At 31.6% G+C, this 25784-nt stretch overlaps 3 protein-coding genes across 4 annotated transcripts; 1 reads left to right on the top strand and 2 right to left on the bottom strand.

Annotated features, from left to right (window-relative positions):
- Positions 1-6370: 6370 nt before the first annotated feature.
- On the bottom strand, positions 6371-9782 carry LOC104768925 (putative two-component response regulator ARR21). Of its 2 annotated transcripts, none has more exons than XM_010493023.2 (9): positions 9595-9782; positions 9167-9346; positions 8630-9067; positions 8419-8495; positions 7448-8167; positions 7223-7342; positions 6979-7095; positions 6818-6868; positions 6371-6706 (listed from the first exon to the last, which is right to left on the bottom strand). In XM_010493023.2, the coding sequence occupies exons 1-9, from the start codon at positions 9716-9718 to the stop codon at positions 6653-6655; spliced, it is 1881 nt and encodes a 626-aa protein (XP_010491325.2). In that variant the 5' UTR covers positions 9719-9782; the 3' UTR covers positions 6371-6652. The 2 variants fall into 2 exon arrangements, with proteins under 2 accessions (XP_010491325.2, XP_087361705.1); XM_087505579.1 differs by having other exon boundaries at positions 7223-7339.
- Positions 9783-17039: 7257 nt separating this feature from the next.
- On the top strand, positions 17040-18708 carry LOC104768924 (gibberellin 20 oxidase 3-like). The gene is made up of 3 exons (XM_010493022.3): positions 17040-17700; positions 17785-18106; positions 18203-18708. The coding sequence occupies exons 1-3, from the start codon at positions 17153-17155 to the stop codon at positions 18473-18475; spliced, it is 1143 nt and encodes a 380-aa protein (XP_010491324.1). The 5' UTR covers positions 17040-17152; the 3' UTR covers positions 18476-18708.
- Positions 18709-24324: 5616 nt separating this feature from the next.
- Positions 24325-25708, bottom strand: LOC104768923 (embryo-specific protein ATS3-like). Its single transcript, XM_010493021.3, has 3 exons — positions 25377-25708; positions 25184-25294; positions 24325-24913 (listed from the first exon to the last, which is right to left on the bottom strand). The coding sequence occupies exons 1-3, from the start codon at positions 25458-25460 to the stop codon at positions 24479-24481; spliced, it is 630 nt and encodes a 209-aa protein (XP_010491323.1). The 5' UTR covers positions 25461-25708; the 3' UTR covers positions 24325-24478.
- Positions 25709-25784: the final 76 nt, after the last annotated feature.

Here is a 25784-nt window from a genome sequence, read left to right as displayed (position 1 = left end):
GCAGACATATATATATTTATAGGTTTGTATAAATTAGTTTTATCAAATCAAACAATTTTATTTGAGAGTCATTATAAGTGCTTTAAAATAGTTATTCTCCATCAGGATTTGATGATTAGATTTTGCTCCGTTTGTTTTTGATTTTTTTTTTTCTTGGCATTTGTTTGGTTGGTTCCTCTTTTGTTATGCATCAAATTAAGTAGTCAACCATATAATCAAGGCAACGCGATGAAAGAAATGAAAAAAAAAAAAAAACAAAGAAAACAAAGCAGGCATGTTGGTAACACATGCCAATCATAACATTGAATATGTTTCTTGTGGAATTGGTAACTTCTGGTGACCCAAAATTATATTCATTGCTTCCTGCTAAGGCTACAACGTCGAACGAGGGAGAGAGAGAGAAAAAAAAAACATGTTTAGGTAACAAAAACCTAATCCTCCAATGGTCCATCGACATGAGAAAAGGCAAAGTACAAAAAAGTTCATTAAGGAAATGATTTAGATTTAGTTAATCTTGCTATTATTATTTGAAAAGCCAACATAACATTTTATACAGAATTTTAAGGTCTTCATATATGACTACGCCTTTATAGTAACCAATAAGAATTAATGGACTAATTATGGGATACATCAAAAATTTATTGTGACATGATTGGTATCCAATAAGAAAAAAAACTTTCTTGCATTCTATCACAAAGATTTGTTATGGCTCTAAATGTTTCCTTGACACCTATTTTTGGGCGAGCGATAAAGATGAGAGATATATTACTTATAGAGTTTGCTTTCTACAACCGTGGCCCTTTGGAAAGAGTTTGAGTGAAAAAAAAGGATTAATAATTTCTTTCCTTTCAGGTTTTGCAATCTACGCAGGAGGCTAAAGGTATTTACAGTGTAAACAAGGATGAGATAAAAATGAAAGGAATAAAATTGAACTCGTATGGAATTGACAATATAAATGTAGAGGAAAGTAAATCAACAGAATGAGCTTGTGATTTTTCATTATTTAGAAAGAGAATTTTATTATTTAGACTAGGAAAACGACCCGTGCGTTGCCGCACGGGGAGGTGAAATCCTAAATTGAAATTTAACATTTGTAATTCATCGTAAGTTCTTTATTTTCTCAATCAATTTGATCGTTTTCATTTCTTGCTATTGCTTTCTGCTGATTAAAAAGCCAAAGATCATTTCAATGTTATTATATTTTATGTTGTCACACACAAAAGTTAGCCTTTTTTAGAGCTTGATTTACTATGAACATTACTTTTAACCATATATAAAAGTTCACTTATGTTTGTCTCCGACCATATGGTGCTATATATTGGTATCCTTTCTTAAATCGCTATTAGAAATTGTCTTTGTTGTTGATCATTATCAATCGAAATACATATGAGGCTGCTTCTCTCTTGGTTTATTTACTATATCGAGAAAGTACTAAATGCCACTTGTCGAAGGAAGGTTGAAGATTGGGATCGGAGTAGATGGCTGGATTGAGTTTCGTTTCCCCTTCACTTTGATACGCGATTTCTCTTTCCATAGATTACTGATTCACAAATCACAATCAATATTTTGATGCTGTAAGCAAGTGGAGTTTGTATACAAATGATTTACTATGAACATTATTTTTAACCATATATAAAATTTCACTTATGCTTGTGGATGTTTTTTTCTCTCACTTTTAGATATGTACAAAACCGAGTTTTATATGACCGACCAATCAAACCTAATTGGTTAGTATAGAGTAACGCACATTCTTCAGCTACAACTTTTAGAGATATATATTTGGCTATAATGCTTTCAGTTCCATGCATGTTGGTCTCACGTTTTCCCTCAAAAGACCCCCTTCTTTCCTCCCTTTTAATGGGTTAATCTTGATTGCCTTATTTCCTACTAACACATTTGATACATGGATTTGTAATATTTGCTTCAGATCACATATTCCTCTTTGGAAAAGAAAAAAAATCAAGACGTAACAGACTAAGAATGCATATAGACAAAAACTTGTACACTCATTAGCTATTCAATCAAAGCAATTCAATTAAACTAAAAAAGTTCAGAAAATTAAAAAAATATAGAATAGAGGATTTTATGTTGGTCTCTCCCAATCCATCCCATTCCACCGTGTCGGCTGCTCTCCATCCAGGCTGCATCCCATTCTATTTGATTTCCCACTTATGTCTATGAATCGGTACCATCATGTTCTTCAATAAACGACAGCGAAAACGAAGTCGATGTGGTGAAACAGGCGATAATAATATCTTACTTTTTGATGTTCTCTTCTTTATGTTAAACACTAATTTTATAAATTTCTTGCATTTTCTTTTTTTTTTGGCAGATTCCACTCAAAGTAACTGTTATACATTATGTTTTTAAAAAGTTGTATATACAGATTAGAAAGTCATCAAAGACTAAATAAGTTACCTTTAGTAGATCTTTTCTTTCTAACTTAGACTTGTCATTTGGTCGTGCTTACGCTTTCTAGAATTTGATTTTGTGTTGTCACAAGTATGTCTGGCTTTTTCTTCGGCACTCTCTATTTCCATGCTCATTTGTAATATTTCTATATATTATCAAAATGTTTGATACCCAGAAAGTATAAGAAATTATAATTCAACTAAAATTTTAAAAAACTTTATTTACAAAAAATGTTAACTAACCTAGATCATGAACATCTAATGGGAAAAAAATAACATTTATACCATGTTTGTTAGAAAAAATAAATAGGTTAAAATAAGAACATATATAAAATTATAATTATACCATGTTTGTTAAAAAAATTTGGCTTATCCGTAGCTCTAGCATCACTGCATATTATCATGCCTCTCGTATCTTAGTTTTGGTTTTTCCAAAAAGTTAAAAAATAAAATCTGCACATTGAGAATCAAAAACATTAGCCATGCAAAAAATATGGCACACGTACTTAATAACATTAGCCATGCAAAAACATGAAAACCGGAAAGGCTAAAAATTTTGAAGAGACTAAAAGTTAACAAAACTAAGATTAATGTATGAACTTAATAGTGTCGACTAACAGTAATAATAATCTAACCGAGAAACACTACAGGTCATTCGCAGCAAAAATATTAAATTACCTTGAATTAGAGATTGATGTTTGAAAGTTAAGAAAATACTTCAATAATACAATTCTTTAGTACTCAGAAAACAATTTTTCAAAACTTGTTTATGTAGTCAAGAAAAGTTTATATATAATAAACAAAGAGATGTAAGACATGGATGTGTGAAATGTAAATGTGTAAAAATTAATAGATGTGAAACATGGAGGTACAACAAAGAGGTGTAACACATAAAGGTGTGAAATTAAAAGGTGTAAAAATTAATGGATGTGATTTTTGAAACCAGGAGGTACAACAAAGAGATGCAAAGACTAAGAGGTGTGATTTAAAAGGTGTAAAAATTAATGGATGTGATTTTTAAAACCAGGAGGTACAACAAAGAGATGCAAAGACTAAGAGGTGTGATTTAAAAGGTGTAAAAATTAATGGATGTGATTTTTGAAACCAGGAGGTACAACAAAGAGATGCAAAGACTAAGAAAGTGTGATTTAAAAGGTGTAAAAATTAATGGATTTGATTTTTGAAACCAGGAGGTACAACAAAGAGATGCAAAGACTAAGAGGTGTGATTTAAAAGGTGTAAAAATTAATGGATGTGATTTTTGAAACCACGAGGTACAACAAAGAGATGCAAAGACTAAGAAGGTGTGATTAAAAGGTGTAAAAATAAATGGATGTGATTTTTGAAACCAGGAGGTACAACAAAGAGATGCAAAGACTAAGAGGTGTGATTTAAAAGGTGTAAAAATTAATGGATGTGATTTTTGAAACCAGGAGGTACAACAAAGAGATGCAAAGACTAAGAGGTATGATTTAAAAGGTGTAAAAATTAATGGATGTGATTTTTGAAACCATGAGGTACAACAAAAAGATGCAAAGACTAAGAGGTGTGACTTTTGAAAGATGGGAGTGCGACGAAAAGACACGATTAATAATTTTAAATCGTTGGATTAAAACTGGAACTAATCTCATCCGTTGGATTAAAAATTGACATAAAAAAGTGGGTTTGCTATTATATATAGATTGGGTGTATTGGATTTTTTTTTTTAAATTCATTCTGTTATTTTAAAGTCACCAAGATACAATGTCAATTGATTAAACCATTTGATCTTTAACTCTTTGATGTTTAGTCCGTCTTTGTAATAGGCTCAAAATATTTAGTTTTTTTTTTTGATGATTTAACCTCAAACCAAACGTTTATTGTGAGGATTCCTTCTTGAACTACTTATATATATATAAACTATTTTGGTTGTTTTTTTTTGGCGTCCTTCCAATTGTTTTAAATTATAATTACAAAGAAGAGATTTTTATGGGGTCAAATTGTACGACTTGCATTATTAATATTAATATATGATATATATATATATATATATATTAATAATGTATATGTTTCATAATTTTCTAGAGAATAATGAATTTAGATACAGAAAATTAAATGTGTAAGGATTAAATTAAATATGTCATTAGATGCAGATAAACAATCACGTCTTAGGGACTATAGAAAATATGTAAGGATTCCTAGAAATTAAATGAATTAGTTAGTTGACAAAAAAATGAATTAGTTAGAATATTAAATTTTAAAATATAGCACAGAATAAATAAATTAAAAAAACATTTTTATGCGAGAATTACATACATCTAGACTGACCCATGCCTCAAACAAAAAAGGATATCACTCTTAGGGGGTGTATTTAATATAATATTTCAAGTGATTTGAATTTTAATAAGATTTTAAACGATTTTGATGATTTTACAGAAGTTGATATGATTTATTGTAAAATTTGTTCAAATACCATCTAAAACCATAAATTTTAAATTTCTATATTTTTAACTAAACAAATACTCTCAAATCCTCCAGAATCTCTATAAATCATTAAAATCCAAATCCGCAAACGGTTTTAAATAAAAGTAGATGGTTTTGAATAACAGTAGATTTTAAAGTATATTTTTAAATCATCAGTTTAATAATAGTGGGATTTTAAAATATATTTTTAAATTATCAGTTCAATATCAGTGGATTTGGATTTCTATATTTTTAACCAAACAAATCCTCCAGAATCTCTATAAATCATTAAAATCCAAATCCGCAAACGGTTTTGAATAACAGTAGATTTTAAAGTAGATTTTTAAATCATCAGTTTAATAATAGTGAGATTATAAAATATATTTTTAATTTATCAGTTCAATATCAGTGGATTTGGATTTCTATATTTTAACCAAACAAATCCTCTCAAATCCTCCAGAATCTCTATAAATCATTAAAATCCAAATCCGCAAACGGTTTTGAATAACAATAGATGGTTTTGAATAACAGTAGATTTTAAAGTAGATTTTTAAATCATCAGTTTAATAATAGTGAGATTTTAAAATATATTTTTAAATTATCAGTTCAATATCAGTGGATTTGGATTTCTATATTTTTAACCAAACAAATCCTCTCAAATCCTCCAGAATCTCTATAAATCATTAAAATCCAAATCCATAAACGGTTTTGAATAACCGTAGATTTTGAAGTAGATTTTTAAATCATCTGTTTAATAATAGTGTATTTTAAAATAGATTTTTAAATTATCATTTCAATATTAGTGGATTTTAATAGACTTTTTAAAATTCATTATTAAATAACATAGGATTTGTAATTTTTTTTTTTGTCAACCATTGAGCCACAGGATTTGTAAATTTTACACAAATCATTTAAAATGTCAAGTTGAATATAATCCCCTTAGTGCAAACCATTTTTGTTATTTAAATAAACTAATTTAAATTAAACAATATTAAATATGAAATAGAGGATCTTGAAGATTTCAAAACCTAATAAAAAGAAAGAAAGAGATTTCATCACAAATTTAATTTGGAGAAATTAAGTACATGTATTAGATTTCGTACTTGATTTTTATATCTCAAACTATATAGTAAAACTAATGTGAATAGAAAATGTTATGAAGGTTTTAGGTATCGTTTTAAACTTGTTTTTCACTTACCAGAAAAGAATATTGGAAATCACAAAAAAAAAAAAATAGATAATATATTTTTAAGAGAACAAATATTTGAAACTTAATTAAGATACATTTTTTTTATGTTTCATAAACAAAAAATAGCTACAATAAGAATCAAATTTAACCACAACCTACTTTTATTAATAAAAAAAATATCATACTATGCAAAGTCGTATATGTACGTGTATATATGTACTATATAGTGTGTATATCTATCCCGGTTAAAGTCATTGTAATATTTCATCTTTAGAACATGTAATCGTATGTATGTATGTAGCACAAACACATGACAATAAAACGCGAATAGAAATATATAGTATCTTTATTACATTTTTGAATATATCTTTATTACATTTTTTTTTGCTAAAGTATTATTATTATTACATATTAAAAAGTTCTTAATATCCAACCCTAGCTTGCTGAAAAGACATAATATTCCAACACGCCTTAGAAATATATTACATGTATTACTTTTACGATTTTTCTTTATAACATATATATTTGTTTAGAAACCTACGTACTAGACAGTTATCGCCGGTTTTGTTTCTTCACCTCGCTTTGAAAACATCAGCTTGGAGAACACTTTTCAATTCATGTCATTGTTGAACAGAGAGTTCATGAAGTCGTCATCAACCAAATCCTATATAAGAAACAAAATTAATTAACCAAAAAAAAAAGTTTCTAAGACTCATAAACTTCAAATAATATACAAATAGTTTCTTTTGATTTTTGTCGAAGTTATCTCGTTTACCTGTGGATCCAAAAACGACCAATCGCTAATATCTCGATTAGCATCTTGTTCCTATAAGTCGAGTCCAGGTTGTAGAACAGATTTAAACAATCAGTTCGTCTATATATTAAGTATGATCATAGTTACATGGAAATAGTTTAGAATGATATAATTAGAGGTACCTGATTCTGATTAGGGTTCGTGTTGAAACTTGGAGGATTCATCTCCGGAGCGGCAAAATAAGAGTGATTCGTCTCAGGAGCAGCAAAAGTGTTGGCTATTTCTCCACTAGAATGACCCTAAGTCACAACGAAGTGATATATAAGTGATCAGTAAGCCATACTATATGAAAGTATTCACCATATGATTTTCAACAGGTTCAAATTCGATTTCGTAATAGCTAACATCTCTTAATATGTGAAATACCTCATTTACGTTCACAAAGGTACAGTCACTATCGTCTTCAAGAGATAAAAACTGATTCAGTTCAGCCGAAAAAAATGATGGGAGCTCAAATTTGTTGGAAGCCTCTTCTCCTTGTTGCTGCTGCATGCGCACACCAATTTTCAAACACACAATATCACAACAAGCACTTTCATGTTTATGTATATAGATCATTAAAAAAATGGGGTGATGAAGACATATATATACCTTGTTGTGATCGGATTGAAAGTTGCTGGTGTTGTAAGGAAGCTCATTAGTCTTGCCGAGACCACTGTGTATGTTGAGATCCTCCAGTTGAGGAAGTTCAAGATTTGGCTGTGTAGTTGCATTGGCATGTGGCTCAGGGTTATATGCAGTGTTCTCATTGTTTAAGAACGATTGCATCCCATACGAGAAGTGGCCAAGTCCTGGTTGATTTGGAGTAAAACTTCCAAAGCTACTCATCATGTTATTGTTGAAATTAATAGCTAATGGTCCAAGTTGTCCAAACCCATGAACTTGAGATGTTTGGCCGATTTTGTTCGCCATCACAGGTGGTTTGAAAAAGCTTCTTAATTCCTCGTTTTGAAATGGTTGGTTGGCGAGACTGAGGTTGCTTTGGATGGGTAGCGTCAAGTTTGATCCAGAACCAACATGGTGCGTCTCGTAAGTAGATGACCGGTTCATGTAGTTGTAAGGCATCTGGTTGAAACGGACGGGTGGCTCACGTGTGGTCGACAAAAGTCTCGACTGTCCAAAGCCTTGTCCGGGTTTGGAATAGATTGATCTATTGTTAAGACTTGTGTCGTACAGAGAAGTAGAGGGTGTGTATCGGTTGAAGTAGGACTCCTTGATATGAGTATGTCGAAACATCGAGTCTATGCCTCTAGCTGACATAATGCTCATCAAACCTTGATCCGCCACTTTCCTCAAGAATATCCGATATTTCTGCGGTAACGTAGCAAACGATTTTAAGTTAACTAAAAAGTATAGAATGATACACAATCTATAGTTTTAAGCCTTCGTTATACAGTGTTAACGAGATCTTACTGTTGACTAAGGATAGGTTCAAATCGGCAAATAAACTCAAAACTTGTAGATTTTTTGCTTAATTAGAGAGGTAAAGTTTTTGTTTGATTCAAGTGAATATAATAGACTTTTTCCATATTTTAAAACATTTTTGAAAAGAGATATCAAACCTGTAAATGGCTGGCAACGTTCTCTCTTGTCAAGTATGGTACGTTCATGAACGCTAAGATCTTTTTTGGCACAGCCTCTTTGGAAGATTAGCAAACAAAAATAAAAGATTAGTTAGCATGTGTATATATATAATATATAAACTAAACTGTAAAAAAATAAGCAGTGTATCATGTATTATCAAAAGTTTATAGAAAAAATCAAAACACTTACTATCAAGACCAATATGTCGGATAGCTTGTAGGAATAGGTCGTTAAGACCATCCGTCCACGAAATCTTAGTCTTCTTGGATGGCTGCGACGGAGCACCATCCTCACTACCACCGTTAGGTTTTCTTTTCCGATTTTTTCTTGAACCATCGGTACTAATTAGACCACTTCCGTTTGTACTGTTTAAGGATCTGGAAGCAGCTTTAGATGAGTACTTCTTCCTGGTCTTCAAGACATTAGCTTGTTCAGGAAGCATCTTGATTTGCTGGGGGACACTAGCACCTGTGTCGTCGGCCTTGTAGTTGGACTTACCATTCCTCTTGCAGGTTAAAGCAAGTTGGTATATCTTTGGTAGGTCAGTTGCTTGTATAGGTTTTGGAAGGAACCCCAGCGCTCCACAAGTTAAACTCTCCTGCTCCTTGTTGGCGTCCGCTGATACAACTTTTATTTTCAAAGAAATGTAAGCTTAAATATATCTTACAAAATAAAACGAAAAAAATATTATTCTTTGATTTAAGTTGTAAAGAGAAAAATATATACCAATGACAGGTAAATTTCCAATTTCCTCAGTGATTCGTCTTTTGAGTTGTAGACCGTTCATGCTAGGCATGTAATAATCTGTGATTATGAGATCGATATTGTTTCGTTGAAGTTTTAGAATAGCCAATGCTTTCACCGGGTCTTCTTCAGCTATAACTTTGATCTCCATAACCGATGGATCTTAAATCATTTAACCAAAATAAAAATTTCATAAGCTAAAATATAATTTTAAATTTTTTAGATGTGTGCATGCATGTAATTGGAATTCGAATCTGGATGATTTGTTTAACAAGAAGAAAAAAAATCATTCTAGTTGTTTTTCCAAGTTGTATTTCCTGCTAAAATATAATATGAAGGAAAATCTAAATGAAATTACAAACAAAAAACTCAATAAACATATCATATATGATATATAATAAGAATCTCACCTCTGTATTTCGACTTTACAAGCATTTTTGGAAGAACTTCAAGGATAACAGGATCATCATCCACAACTAGGATGTTGATACTCAAGACAGAACTTTTGTTGTGGAGAGATTCAGCAAAAGTCATTCTGTTAATCTTTGTATAGAGTTTGTTTTTCTTCTTCTTTTTTTTTTTTGATCAAGTCTGTATGAACTATTTAGGTTGCACAAAGCTCAATATATAAAGGCATGTAAAGTAAACACACAAATGTAACATTTGGCAAAAATGTACTGGTGTATATAAAAGTAACATTTTTAGAAAAAAATAATAATAATATAAGATAGATCAAAACTTATTTATTTACTATTTTAATAATAATATTGAAAATTAAGAAAAGCTGAGAAAAATTAGAAAAGATAGATACAACAAAATATTACCACTGCTCAGAAATACCGTGTGCTAATTAATGTAAAAAATCTAGGCTAAGTAAGAAAAAATTAATGCTATTAACCAATAATTTTTTTATAGATACAACCCAAAAAAAAAAAATTATATAAATGTATTCTGAATTTAAATATTTCTCCAGATCTTTTGTTTCTTTTTTAGGATTGATTTTCATATAGATTGCTTACATCTTTGTTGGATTTGTGCTATAAAGGGAGGATATTAGAATATTGTATGTAGAAATTCCAAAATAAAGTATGAAATTTTATTATGATTTCAATATATATGAACTTTGATTTATAAAGTTAACCCAATGAAAAATTGATGTAGTTGAAGACTGTGTAACCAAAAACTTATTTTACTACATCTTTTACTACATAAAGTAGCAGGGTACACAATTTTATTCGAAATTTTGTTTTTTTTTTTGTTTTGTATAAAAAATAGCATTTGGCATTCACAACTAAGATTTGGGGTACTTTGTTGCCCAGTCTCACACCAAACCCCAAATTAGTCTCTATGTTTCTTGGAAGAGGCAGATATTTTCACTATTTAGATGTGTATAATGACTAACTATGATTAAAATCACATCAAAATGACTTGAACCTAATCTACTATTCTCGAAATTAAATCTTACAATCACTAAACTATTTTTTCATAAATATATGTATTTGCTATTTTTGTATCCAATATTGTGTTTTTAAACAGTTATTGGTTATGTTTTTCAAAAACTATATAAGATAAATTTAAGATTAAGTCTAGATACAAAATTATCGAAATCGCAGTTAATTTTGAACTGTTTGAAGGTTTATTACTTCACATTTTTAATCAAAAATAATAATCCATAAAAATGTTACTATCGCTGAATGTCAAATACAAAACATGATCTAAATTACTTATTATACTTAGGGGGTGCACACATCAAATACGTTTAATTATTTAACTAAAAGATTACATTCACATTTTCATATTTACTTATTTGATTAAAAATTATGACGCTTAATTTATATTTTCTATTACTAACTTTGCAAATAACAAAATTATATATATGAAAATATTAGGTAATATATATATATATATTGAATATTTAAAATTTATCATATAATATGAAGATTATGCGTGTTCGTTGACTTTACTTAAATATTCTTATATAATTTCAATCATTGTGAATGTGATTAATAAAAACGACAACATCGTATCTGAACTTTTGTCGCAATTGGGACACTTTAATTTATGTTATGTTATTTGTAAATAGTTCTTTATTTAGTATAACGATTTTAACGATGTTTTTGTCGATAGTATACAAAGTCAAACTTTAAAATATAAAAGATCAGTAATGCATCCGTTACATTTTAGCATTTTTCTACTTTCAAATTATTAGTTTATTTTAACATAACAATTAAATTTCTAAAACAATATTTTTGTTCGAAAGTGGGATTTATAGTTATCAAATACGCATATCCATAATATAATATTTTCAATTATACTATCTCTGTCTCAAAATATAGGATTTTTAACTAAAAGCACGCTAATTAAGAAGTGTTTACTTTTAAAATGTTCAACCAATGATAAACAATACTGCATAATATAAAATATTAAATTAATCTAAAAGTTGCATACAAACTTGAAAATATTCTATATTATGAAATAAAAAATCTCCTCTAAAACATCTTATATTATGAAACGGAAGAAGTAATATTTAATAATTTAAGTCTATCATATTTTCACATAATGGCAGTATTTGTTGAAAACAGGTTTTGAAATGATATTATTATAAAGATCATATAAATATTTTTTTGTTAGAATCTATTGTATGTACAACCACTGCTATCTTTTTATTCTCAAAACTCTTTTTTTTTAATATAAAGTATCAAAAATTAGTATATGATTTTTAATTATTTTTTAGTGATATCTGTTACATTTCATTTGTAATCAAAATTCAAAAGTCAAATCTAATCAGCTGCTTCTTCTTTTTTTAACGTCTGCTTGTTAAAAAAAAGGTCGTCCGTTAGTGTGAAAGGTGATTTGGAAAAATGTCAGTTAAGGAAACTAGTACAATAAAATAAGTGAATGAGAATCTAATTAATATGTATGTTACAAAAAGGTACGGGTTGCATGCAAGACGATAGATTTTCTTTTAAATTGCTATTAATGATTTTGCCAATTGAATAATGGGAATCTAAAGTGGTCTGTTATTAGAAGAAATTTTTAATTATGGGAAGATTAAAGTATGTATAGATGTGGTTTTGTAATTAGGCAAAAATAAAGTAATTAATTAATATAATTTTCTCAAAATTAGCTTTAAAGGGATTGACAATTGCCAACAAGATGAAGTGAACATTAATTTTCTAAATTTTCTTTATTGGATTCTTGTTTCTAAAGGAAAAGAAAAACAAATTAATCCCATGAAAAAAAAGATAACTATTAGTGTTGGGTTTCTCAAAAATAATAAAAATAACTAAAAGTATTTTATAAAAAATTAGAAGATTCTTCTTTTTTAATTTGTTTTTTATAGCATTGTCTTGTTTTACTAAATAGTAGTTTTAAAATACATAGTATGTTATGCATATATCCTGTTCCAAATTATTCTGTTTATAACATACAAAAAAAAAAAGTAAATATAAATTTTAAGAAAATTATGAAACTGAAATTCAAGAATTCATTACACAGTTAAATTTCATAAATAAAAGTGAAATAAAATAAATGTAAATGTTTTCATATTTTAGTTTGAATCTCGCATGGGTAATCCTTATCCTCACAAAGTTGCTGGATGGTAAAGTGGGAATTTTCAATAACAGATAAATAAAAGGGGTTCTGAGCGTTTTCTTTCCGATTCAATCTGGCCGGTGGCCGATGCATCAATTGTGTCAGTACCGTGTCCTGTTTTCTTATTTGTAATTATGTGTCTACACATATGTCTTTTCATCTTCTTCAATATCTAGTTTGTCTTCAATCATCCTTACAAAAATTGAGTGATTCTGTTTGTCTTGAGTGCGATGGTGGTTTCCTTGCGACATCAGCAGCTTTGACACACATCCACGGTGGCTTCCTCAAGTGACATCGTTGGTGGAGTCTCATATTGACTATTCGTGATGATGCTTTGCAATGGTGGCTATTCCCATATTATTATTATCAGTTTATGTATCTCTTCAGTAGAGTTTGGTTCCGGCGAAAGATCTTCTGCCGGTTTCTCTGGTGGTTTGTTAAAGACTTAAAGCCTTGACAATGTGTGAATCAGGACTTATGCAGTTTGTTTCAGATTTATGTTGTTCTCGGGAAGGATGGTACAAATCACTCCAGAGGCAATGGTGTTTTAAAAAGATTGCGAAGTGAATGTGGTATTTTCATAGTTGGATGATAGCCAGAAATCGCAACGACTTGGGTTCGAGTACGAAGAAGGAAATAACAGATTTTATAATCTGTTAGCGAGTAAGAGTCTTCTGAACAAGGAGCCTCGTGTAATTCGCTTCTTAAGTTGTATTATTCCTTAGTTTATGTATCTATGTGTGGATATTTTTTGTAACTTTGTAAACTCGATTTCGAAGAAATAAAAATAGACGTAAAAAAAAAAAAAAAGTGGGAATTTTCACTTTGAGCAAATATCCTTTTTAATTTACACCATTAAATATACACATACATATATGTATATATACTGTATGTATATCCATTTCTATGTTCCATTTGGCTTATTGGATATTCTTTCATTCGAACCATTGTAATTAAAATTTGTTCTAATCAATATAGTAGTAGACGTTGTAATAAAAAAGAAAGTCTCAATATTTATAAAGCGTTAAATTATTTTAGATGCAAGCGTATGTAACTAGAAAAAAAAAACAATTAGACGAACTTGTTAATCGTTGGGTCGCGTGTAATTTGTTCTGATTAGGTTTGTAATTTTGGTACACGTGTCGATCTACAGACAATCTTTTTCTTTCCTTGGGCATTAAGCCCGTATATATTGGGCCTAAAATATGATTTAGGCTAATAAGATAATCGAATAAACCCAATGCAGCCTATCCCACCTAAATTATGTGAAAGTGCTGCTATCTGAACGTCGCCATAATTTACAGAATACAAAGGACTACTCCTTTGATTCTGTCGCGCAATCCTGTAGGATAAATCAACCTACCATGTGAACTGAGTAAATCACGACACATGTAATATATCGTTAATGCATCGACAGTTCGACGTATTAGTTGCTAATGGTTCGACTCAAACTGAGTCACTAATTTCAATTACGATGCATCATTTTGTTAGTGGTGTATATGCAAAACAAAACAAAACAAAAAAGTAGTGCATCGATGAATTATTTTCTTATTACTTTTTTTCATTAGACAATGAAAACTCACAAGTTCAAAAAGTTAGTGTCGTCCATCATCAATATACGGTTGTCACGTTACACATTTCTTTCCAACCAAAATTTGCGTTGGAATTTTGAGTCAACAGCAATTTCACCGATAAACCAAAAGTCAGCTGTTGGATTAGACGTCAATAGGAAAGAGTGAAAGACATATTGTCGACGACTACTAAATTTAGGGTTTAAAAATGCCTCAATAATGTCACTTTCCCTCTTAAAGTGACGCTATCTATCTGTCGAGTCCGACATACCACACTATAGTTCATTGGTAAGCACCAACACAGAACATGATATTATGTGTTAGAGATATGGACACTTTTGTAACGAAGTGCCTGAGTGGATCCCAAAGGGACTTGTAACTAGACTACTCGTAGTAGAATTAGTAGTGTTGGTGTATAAAATGAAGAAGTCAAGGCACTCCATCATTGTAATATACCATAAGTGCCTTGCACTGTTACAAACATTATCCAAATACATTTCCTCCTAAAGTTGTAAAACAAAATCTATTAGTATTATATTTTTGTTGCGTAAAATGTAGGCAAATTGGCTTGTCCATGTTGGAAAAAAAAAGAAATGGAGTGTGGCAGTGAGAAGATTGGATAAGGTTAATCTTTCCGGTATGTCAATATACTTATACAACGCCAACCTTAATACAACCATTTATTAAATAGCGTATTTAATTGTTGATAAAACATAGAAAATTTGCATCTTTCTATATCAAATACAGGAATCTTCGACGCTTTAAAATAAGTCAAACAATTAATTACGCAATGACTACAACTAAAACAAAAATGAAGAAAATTATCAAAAAAAAAATACATTGCTCTCTGATTATTACCAAAAAGAATATTTGTTTTATCATGCTGATCGATTTGCTAAGATCGCTTCGTACATTTGTTCTTAACATATCGTTGAAAAAAGAGAAGATCAGTTACACTTACACCAGACGGAGAAGTTGCATTGCATGTTTTGGGGTAGTACTGTTTGACAATTAGCAACACAAAGAGCACCACCTATCATAACAGACCAAATCGATATACTCGAGGATATCAAATTCTGCAAACTAAAGAAAACGGTTACGTTAAATTGATAATGTACCGTTTCTAACTTTCTTCTATACATCAAAATTGATTTTTTTTTTTTTAATGTACGTAAAAGACAATTTTAGGTGAATACATTGTTTCTTTCCAGAAAACAAGAAACACGAGAGAAGACATAACTCATACATGCGCGTTGAAGCTGTGTGTCACTCACAGACATCATTGAAAATGTTGTACTGCCACACTCTCCACAAGAAGACAACCTTAACCGCTCCATATCTGTGTTTTGGGTTAAGCAACTCAACTCTTTTTAAAAATTCATTACTAATCCTTTTTCTTTTCGTAATTATTATTTTATATTTCTTTTACTTTTATTTTTGTTTTACTTTCTAATAATATATTTGTTTTACTTTACTCACACCTCAATTTCATCAATTTACTTCAAGAGATACTAAAAATATGAATTATTTTGTTTATTACTATTTTTTTTCTATCATTTGTTTTCTACAACGTTAGTATTATTTCTTTTTTTTCTGTTTCTTTTTTAAAAAAATAAAGGGATTCCAACGATAGTATGGTGCGTGGGTCCAACTCTAGATTCTTTTGGATAAATATTTTTTTATAACCTTTATGTACTCTTACGTGTGTGTTTGTTGTGTTCTTTCACTTTTTCTATGAACAACATGCATTAAAAGAAGAAAAAATTATACTAATAAGCAAATATTTCGTTTGCTCAGCTTTAAAATGGTGAAACGTTCGATTCTTAACCACCGACTCTTGTTTTTATACCACAGCTTTAAAAACGCTTACTTACTTTTCAGTTTTCACCAAATCAGCTGCTAAAAGCCTAAAACAGTCTTCCGGTTTGTGATACCACCATTTGGCTCTCGTTGTCACGGTTGGAAGCGTTATATATAAAGCTATGATGGGCCTCACCAAGCCCAACATATTTCCTTACAATATAAATGATGACCGTTTCATTTTATTCTAGTAGTCACGATGAAACTGTCGGTTTTCATATTATGAAATTTTGAAACGAACGGATTTAGAAAAAAATGATGTGTGATATGGATGATGGATCTGCATGCTATCAATATTGTTTTATGTTTGATAGCAAATCGGTCGCTAAATCAAGCGGTAAATTATCATTCAGTACTAACATTAATTTAAATCATCTAAAGCTTTTTTACCACTTACAAAATTTATTGAGTTAAACAAATTTAAGTGATTTTTCTTAATATAAATTATGGATTGATAAGTAACTATAAAATAAAATAAACATCATGCAAAAAACTAATTACTAAGGAATATTTTTTTTCAGCTGGTTTTTTGTCTTTTCTACGAATGTCATATATCAGTTGAATTTCCTTTTCAGCTCAATCGGTGTGTATAATTGCAATTGCAGGCCATTCAAATTCAAAAGTCAATATAGTCAATACAGCCAATTCAGCCACTCAAAAGAAAACTAATAAGAATAAAAAATACAGCCTAAAAATGTATGTTACCATTTACGTACAGCCAAAAAAAGAAAAAGGTAAACACGAAAACCTCCCAAGTGCCGCTTACGTACTATTCCCCGCACCTAAGTTTCCCTCTCACACCTATAAATATCACTCTTCCCCCCTCCCACTTACCGACCACTAAAACAAAAATAAGCCTCTCGACGTTATTTTTCTATATTTTTTTTAAAAAACCTTTTAAGCATTAAAAGGATATACGAGAGATATATACATATAAACAAAAATGGCAATGGAATGCATTGCAACGGTCCCTCAAAGATTTAGTGTTAACAAAGCCAAAGAGGATTCTTCCATCTTCGATGCAAAGCTCCTAAATCAGCACTCAAACCACATACCTCAACAGTTCGTATGGCCCGACCACGAGAAACCTTCTACAGATGTTCAACCTCTCCAAGTCCCACTCATAGACCTCGCCGGTTTCCTTTCCGGTGACTCACTCTTGGTCTCTAAGGCTACTAGACTCGTCTCGGAGGCTGCAACGCAACATGGCTTCTTCCTAGTCACTAACCATGGCGTCGATGAGAGCCTCTTGTCTCGTGCCTATTTGAATATGGACTCTTTCTTTAAGGCCCCGGCCAGTGAGAAACAGAAGGCTCAGAGGAAGTGGGGTGAGAGCTCCGGTTATGCTAGTAGCTTCGTAGGGAGATTCTCCTCGAAGCTTCCCTGGAAGGAAACGCTGTCGTTTAAGTTCTCACCCGAGGAGAGGACCCACTCTCAAACCGTTAAAGACTTTGTTTCTGAGAAAATGGGAGATGGATACGAAGATTTCGGGTAATAGTCCAATCAGCAAATGTTGAAACTTTATTATAAATGTCCAAGAAGACTGATATAATTGGTTTGATTTTATCCATGCAGGAAGGTTTATCAAGAATACGCGGAAGCCATGAACACTCTCTCACTAAAGATCATGGAGCTTCTTGGAATGAGTCTTGGCGTCGAGAGGAGACATTTTAGAGAGTTTTTCGAAGACAACGAGTCGATATTTCGGTTAAATTACTATCCACAGTGCAAGCAACCAGAGCTTGCACTAGGGACAGGACCCCACTGCGATCCAACATCTCTAACCATACTTCATCAAGACCAAGTTGGTGGTCTTCAAGTTTTCGTCGACAACAAATGGAAATCTATCCCCCCTAACCCACATGCTTTCGTGGTCAACATAGGCGACACCTTCATGGTACTTATATAGTCTCCTTATTATGATCAATACATGCATTAGTAGACCAAATTAATTAATGACAAGAACCTTATAATAATTATTTTTTGCGTTTAGGCTCTAACGAACGGAAGATACAAAAGTTGTTTACATCGGGCGCTAGTGAACAGCGAGAGAGAAAGAAAGACATTTGCATTTTTCTTATGTCCTAAAGGAGACAAAGTGGTGAAGCCACCAGAAGAACTAGTAGGATCATTGATGTCTCGTGAAAGAGAGTATCCTGATTTTACATGGTCTATGTTTCTTGAGTTCACACAGAAGCATTATAGAGCCGACATGAACACTCTTGAAGCGTTCTCAATTTGGCTTAAAAGCAGAAGAAACTTCTAAATTGAGGAGACAGTGTGTTGTGTGGTCCAGAAGGTGACTTGTAGTTATGTAAAGAGCTTTTACGGTTTTTATTAATAATAGACACAAGTGATAAGATGTTCAAGGCTAGTTAAGGAGACTTAATTCCTTGATCTTTTTTTGTTTTCTTATATTATTTTGCTTAGTTGCTTTATAATTTTCTGGTGTAAAATAAAAGTAGCAAACAAATAAAATATGTACTCCATTCAACCGAATTATGTAGCATTGTGTTGAACTTGACCGGAAATAAAAGACCTATTAAAACTTAATTTATATGTACTAATTTGTAACTTAGGATTGGCATAAAAGGGTTTTAGCCAAGTTATCAAAAACCACATAAGTTAACAAATCCGAAGTGTCGATATCAAAGTTGTCAACAAGACCAAGTGGATATCAGGTACGACAAATGGACTACTAAACAAACGTATAAAAAATGTCCACAAATAATATAACAATAATACATCTTTAAAATTATTTCACCTGGCAATACTCTCTTTCTCAAACTTGATTTAATGATTTTGTTGGGTGTCCTCTTAAATTTTGTGAACGTTCAGTTTTTGAAGAAAGTCATTCAGGGTTTACTTAGCCTAACATTAGGTCTAACTTTAACTTTTTAAATGATGCACCTCCTCGTAAAATTTTAACAGACCTAGGGAGAAAATTGGACAAATATTTATAAATCATTATATATATGTTTATGTCAAAAAATTTAGAAAGAAATACGTATTAATTAATATATAAGAAAAATCACAGAAGAACACATGATTTTGGAAACGTAATTAATATGGGTAAAAAGATTAGGAATTATAGACGAAAAAAAAAGAGAAAAGATTGTGCGTCATTACTCTGAGAAGCTGCGATCGATGTTTGTATTGAGGGCTAAAGACGAAATACCAATGCATCCAAATACTGCCCCACCTTAGAAATTATAAAATATAGATATATATATATATATATATATATATATATATATGATCCATATAATAATTTTATATAAATAACAATTGATGGTTCCACTATTGATGTATGACTCCACACGAATATTAGATTCCATTGCTGAGAAACAAACAAATCTCGATTTGACCGCAATGTAGAAAATGAAAAATCAATCCCATTAAGCAAATTTCAAGAAAAAAGAAAGAAAGAATCGATATCATAGATTACGTTTTGTGTGTTTGTTCTCTACAACGCATTAATCTGGAGATTTGATGGTTGTACTTGTGCCATGTAAGAGGACAATGTACGTGCTTCTGGTGTCTTTTTATATTATTTTCTTCTAAATAGTATCTACGATGATAAGGAAAACGATGACGAGGTCTTGGATTATCTATTTCTATGATTTTATATGGCGTGGTGTACATTGTGATTTGTGAAGTTGAATATGAGAAGAGTGAATTAATTTATTCGTTATGGATTAGTTTCAAATGAAAGACTTGCTTTTGTTTTTGTTTTTTCTCGGTTAAAGGGTATTCAGTATTATAAATAAGTGATTAATGGGATATTTCCGGATTCATGCTTATTATAATCTCTTAAGGACCTAAACCACATACATCAAACTAAGTAAAACCATAAATTAAAATTGACTCAGATTTATTTATTAACGAACTGGAATCAAACCGATCGTTTTGTTTCTGTAACTCTAATCCCACAACTGAAGAATTCAGTTGAAGCCGCCGTCCATAAAATTACAGATGCTCATCGGAACAGGACTTCCGGTGAGCCTGGATGACGTGAGTTAAACGGAGATAGTGATCCAAGATCCATTGCCATCCCGCCACCGTAGAGCAGCTTTGAGGAAGAAGAAGAGATCTGAGCTTCGATTGTCGAAGAGATTCAGGCTCATCTGTGAGAGAGAAAGATGGTAGGGAGTAGATCTGAAAACCTTCAACGATGGCTTAGCTCTTCCTAGCCGGAGACAACCTTCCCCATCGAACAACAGCTTTGAGAAGCTTCCAAAATCTCCATTTTTCGAATCTAACCACCTTCCACTCTCGATCCTTGCCGTGAATCTCTCTCTTCTATTCCACGTCGCATCACCTCCGATATAGCTTTTACCGTCGGTGTGTCGAGGAAACGTCTCCTTTCCACTGCTCCCTTGATTTTGATCAGAAAGCTTCACTTTGTTGATGCAGCAGTTTACGGATGAAGCACCATGAGTCTTGGGGCTCTCTTCGTCGCCGGAATCGATGGAGAACCCCCACCGACAATACAAGAGTTTGTGGTCAGAAAAAGAAAAAGTTTGGAAGATAAATCACCGCGAGTAAAATCCACGCGCATGCGATTTTCTCTCAGTTGAGTTCCATTTTTCGATCTAGAAAAATAAGATTTGTTTAGAGTTCATATTATATTGTTTCAAATTTGAAATTAGATTATATCATATCTTAGCGGAAGATTCATTTAAATAGGCTAAAACAACTATGGTCTCGAATACACACCTAAACGACCGACGTAGGCTAAAAGAAAAATCGTAACTATTTTTTAAATGTAATTTTCTAAAATCAAAATTTTGACGTAAATAAATAATATATCCATCTTAAATCCAATGGAACAATAATTAAAAACAAAAAAAACAGAAAATTTAAATTAATGATCAAATAATACATAGTGTACTGTGTTTCTTTTGTATTTACAATATAAATCTCACAACCTTATTTATACATAGAGAAAAAAAATTGTAATAAAGGAAAAGACAAAACCACAGAAACGAGAAATTTGTTTGATTGCAAGTAAAAATAATAAATAGATAAACCATAAGTAAAGGCCCAATGGGCCATCCCCTACTTCTCATGTGAAGAGGCCCTCTTCACGTGATTCACGTGCCTATTTTTTGTCTCGTTTCTGCCGTCTCATTTTAACACACACTTCACGACAGCGATCTTTATCCTGTCCAGCTCCTCTACGACACCAATCTTTTTTATAGGTCTTTCTTATTTTGTATTTTCTTCTTTTGGATTGGGTTGTATAATTCATTTTTTTTGCTTGGAAAAGTATTGAATTGTAATATAGTATAACACAAAAAAACAAATGCATTCGTAAGCTTGCAAATAAAAGAAATGGTCCCGCGCGCGAGTGAAGTAACATGCCCCAACAGATAACTTGTTGCTCTCTCACTATCACAGTTTTGGATTTTCAATATCTCACACTTAGGTATCGTTTCAATCAGCTCCCTCGGTCCCGCTTAGATAGAACTCTATAAGGTAAGATAAATAATTAGATCGGAGCTCAATATATTTCTTACATATTTTTTTTCCTTTTCAAAAATGATTAATTTATGATTAAGTTTCTGTATATTTGAGATACTTTTTCAAAGAGTATTTCTACTAATTTTTGTTGTATATATAGCTGTAAGAAAAAAAAATTTTGAAGTTTTTGTTGGAGTAGTAAATATCGCTTTCTGATATTACATTTTAATGATGCATGTCAGAATGCATATATAGAGATCATATAATTTGAGATATTTTTCTTTAAGATATTGCTTTTGTACGCTTTCGAATAAGATGGTACGAAATCTGGAAACTTAAAAAAGCTACATTCCAAAACACATTTTCCCAGATTGTGCATATGTACCAAGCATGCATTGTGAACATACATATTGACGCAGAGACAATTGGTAAATATAACACACACACACAAATATTGGTTAGAGGAATAGAGGATACAACATTTTCTCAATAAGTTTTTTTTTTTTTTTTTTTTTTTTTGCATTGAAAGCACAAAATTTTGAATTACATAACGTTCATGAAATAAGTTATTAAAACTCATTGTTGTATTTGGTTGATTATGCCTATGAGGTTTTAACGTCATGTAAATCAGTTTGGGTTGTTAACGAAACAAAGTTGAACATTTTTATTTTCTAAAAAATGTACGATATCGAAAATAGTTTAGAAGAAAGTTTTACTACGTACTGCCATTAAACAGTTAAAAGTTAAAAGAGTAACACACAGATGATTGGATCATTTACATAGTATTTTTTCGCCCATCTCTAAATTTAGATTCTCACAATGGCAATCGCTTCAATCGAGATAAGTCAGTTCATGTGCTTTCTTCCTAAGCCAATAGTTTTTCTTACTATATAAAATCTCCATATTCAGTAATATCATCATATCAACGTCCATATAATATTGAATTCAAATATATAAGTATTTTGTGGTAGAGCTGCAAAACTGTAATATGAGTCTTGAATTGGTTATAGGATCAACAACAAATATTATGAATCTGTGATCACGTAATCTAGTCACAAGTTTCAATCTATTGAGTTCTAAAAATATGTCGCTTGATTCAAAGCTAATAATTTATTTTTTACCTACGGACAAATGAAAGTACCGGTATATTAGTTTTTTTTTTTTTGTATGTTCATCTTCGTACCCGTAAATACTTCTCTTTTAAGTTTTTTCGTTATCTTTACGTACTACTGTAAACAAAATAGTGATAATATGATTTGTTTTTTTCCTAAATGACAAAGTTAAGATTGTATTTTTTTCTTAATTTAACTTTATGCTGACGTAAGAGATTACATCTCATATTATTTATACTTTATACCTCGGGTCGTTTTGTCTTTTCCATTGGCCTTTGTCTTCAACGAAAAGTTAAATTTGTATTGGCCAGAGATTACGTCGAGGAAAGGGTTCTTATATATATCTTTATTTTGAATAATTTCTTGAATATCGATCCATTGGATTTTATAGATGATACTGTTCGTGCAATTTGGATTGTTGTGATTTTTAAAAAAAATATTTTATATAATTATAGTTTTATGGAAGTAAAATTTTATATCGTATGTTTTGTTTGGACCGTTGTAAATAACTTAGTCGGTCTTATTCAGTCGAAGTACAGTATTACAAAGTGATCCATCAACCAGCTAAATTACTTTACCTACTCTATTTCATCATGGGCTTTAAAAGTTGGGAGGGGCCTTAGTTGGGCTTTGTAGGACTAAGCGATCGAACAAAATTCCATTTCCTTTTCTGTTAATTTTTTTTTGAGTCAGGATCTCGACCGCAAAAGACTTATCACCGATTCAATTCAATTTTTCGGATTACAATAAGAAGACTTTGTGTGATTAAAACAATTGAATAAGTGAAATATCTAACCTGATTACCTTAATTTCAATTCAATTTTTATAAAGCATATATTACTGTACTTAAGATCGTAAAAGACGTAATATATTACTGATTAATCATTTTGGTTCGGATTAACTTAAGATCGTAAAAGACGTAACAAAATATAACTTAAAATGCAATGTCATCCATATTACTGAAACAAACAAACAAACAAAAATCCCAAAAAAGAATGCAGTTCATAATTAATCCCGATTGTGGTTCAAGGACACGTGAACACAGAAGTCCGAAAAGGAAGAAATTTGTCTAAAGGGGAGAGAGACTCAAGAGTAGACATGAATCGGGTATACGTGGGTGCCACTTCCCACATGAACTCCACCTACTACTACCAGACAAATTCCATGCATTCAAGTTTTCGACAACACTTCGATAGTTAAAATAGAATCTAAAGTTAGGTCAATTTATGTTTTCAGTGAATAGCAATCAAAATATGCCTTGAGGTTTGTTTCCCACATTATTAAATTTTATTGTTTGTCGCAATAGAATCTATTAGTAATTCACGCATTCTTGAACACTCCAGTCTATTAATTCTACTCACTTGTTAGAAAATTATCACTTTGCATATAGATATAGTTTTTTAAATGATCATACTATTTGCCATTTGGTAAAAATTCAAGTCCAAACAATGGTAGTTATGGAATGGATCAAGTGATATGAATTATCTCTTGAAAATGTATTCAAAATTATAAATTGGTAAATAATAATATAGTCAAAAGCTAAAATAGCAACTCATGCACACATACTTTATAAGTAATTATGTTTTTCTACACCAACGAAGAGAGGCGGAAGCAAAACGAAAACAAACAGAAACACTCGACGGAAAGAAGAGCCTCGCGCAACTAAACACATTGCTCAATAACTAGTAACTCTAACGCACCATTGCAGCGATCGCAGTCGCAGTGGCAAACGCAAGGAAAACACTCTCACCATCTCCACGCCTAGAAGCAGCTGACGGCCTTGGTGGAGCAGGTGGTGGGACGGAAGGTGTCTCCGGTGGAAACTCCGGCGGGAATTCCGGCGGAGGAAGACCGGGAGCCGATGGCGGGCCTGTGGTGTTGCAGTTGTTGTGGCCGTACCAAGTGTTTTTAGGTACGCTCTTGCTGAAATCGAATTTGACGGACTTTGAGCCTTCTGAGTAGATCTCGATGGACTCTGGGACCCAACCGTCGGGTCCTTCCTGGTTGATATAGAGAGAGCAGATAGGGTTATTCAGACATTGACCTCTGACTTGGAATGTGTTCGTTGAACACTTCCCCAAACCCCCTGATCCTCTTACCGAACCGCCTAGTCTCTGTGCATGCACCTAAAACAACGAGGATATTGAATATTTTCTAATCAAAATTACTGTATATAACACACATGCAAATAAAGAGATTTTCATATATAACCCTGAAATTTCAACCAGTAGCTTAAGGTGAATTTTTAGGACTCCCGATATTATTACCATTTAAGGTATCCACAACTTTTCAACCAGTAGATCAATTGAAGCAAAGAAAAAAATAAAAATAATAACAATGTAAACCGAACCAACATAACCGGCGTTTGTCTACGGGAGAAATCTAGTTACATTAACCTTGTTACCGTCGGCATCGCCAAAAACGATACTGATCTGATCCCTTGTCGTCTCCGGAGAGAGGCAGCTCGTCATGACAACCACCGTGTACGGACATGTTTCTTGTTGCATCTACAGTAATATTTTCACGGAAGTATATAGTGAGAAACCCGGTTCTAGTTGTTTTAACCAGAACATAGAAAACAAGAAGAACCTGGATGATGCTGAGGTCGAATGCATGCGTGACGAAGATGAAGGCAAAGAAGAGAAGCGAAGCGTAGAGAGAAGAGCACGTCATTTTGGGTCGGAGATAGGATTGTGTGTGTAGTAGTAGTAGTAATCAAGAGAAGATATAGAAAGAGAGAAGGTTTATATAAAATTATAAATGCCTGATGCTGGTCGTGTTCAGCTGTGACTAAATTTTACATGGACACTTGGACTTGGCACAATGAATCAACAAAAATACATTGAGATGCAAAAATATATTTTGTCAACAAGGAAACAACAAAGAACTTGAGTTCTTTATTTATCTTTTAGTTGTGCCCTTTTTTTTTAATTGCGGTTAAAGAATCTTTTATGGTTTTCCTAGTAATAATGTGTTTTAGAGTATAAATTTTATGGT

This window comes from Camelina sativa, chromosome 20 (assembly GCF_030686135.1).
Source record: "Camelina sativa cultivar CO46 ecotype springtype chromosome 20, ASM3068613v1".
Taxonomy (NCBI): domain Eukaryota; kingdom Viridiplantae; phylum Streptophyta; class Magnoliopsida; order Brassicales; family Brassicaceae; genus Camelina; species Camelina sativa.
Note: the sequence above shows the minus strand (reverse complement) of the source record. Positions and strands in the feature narration are given on the sequence as shown.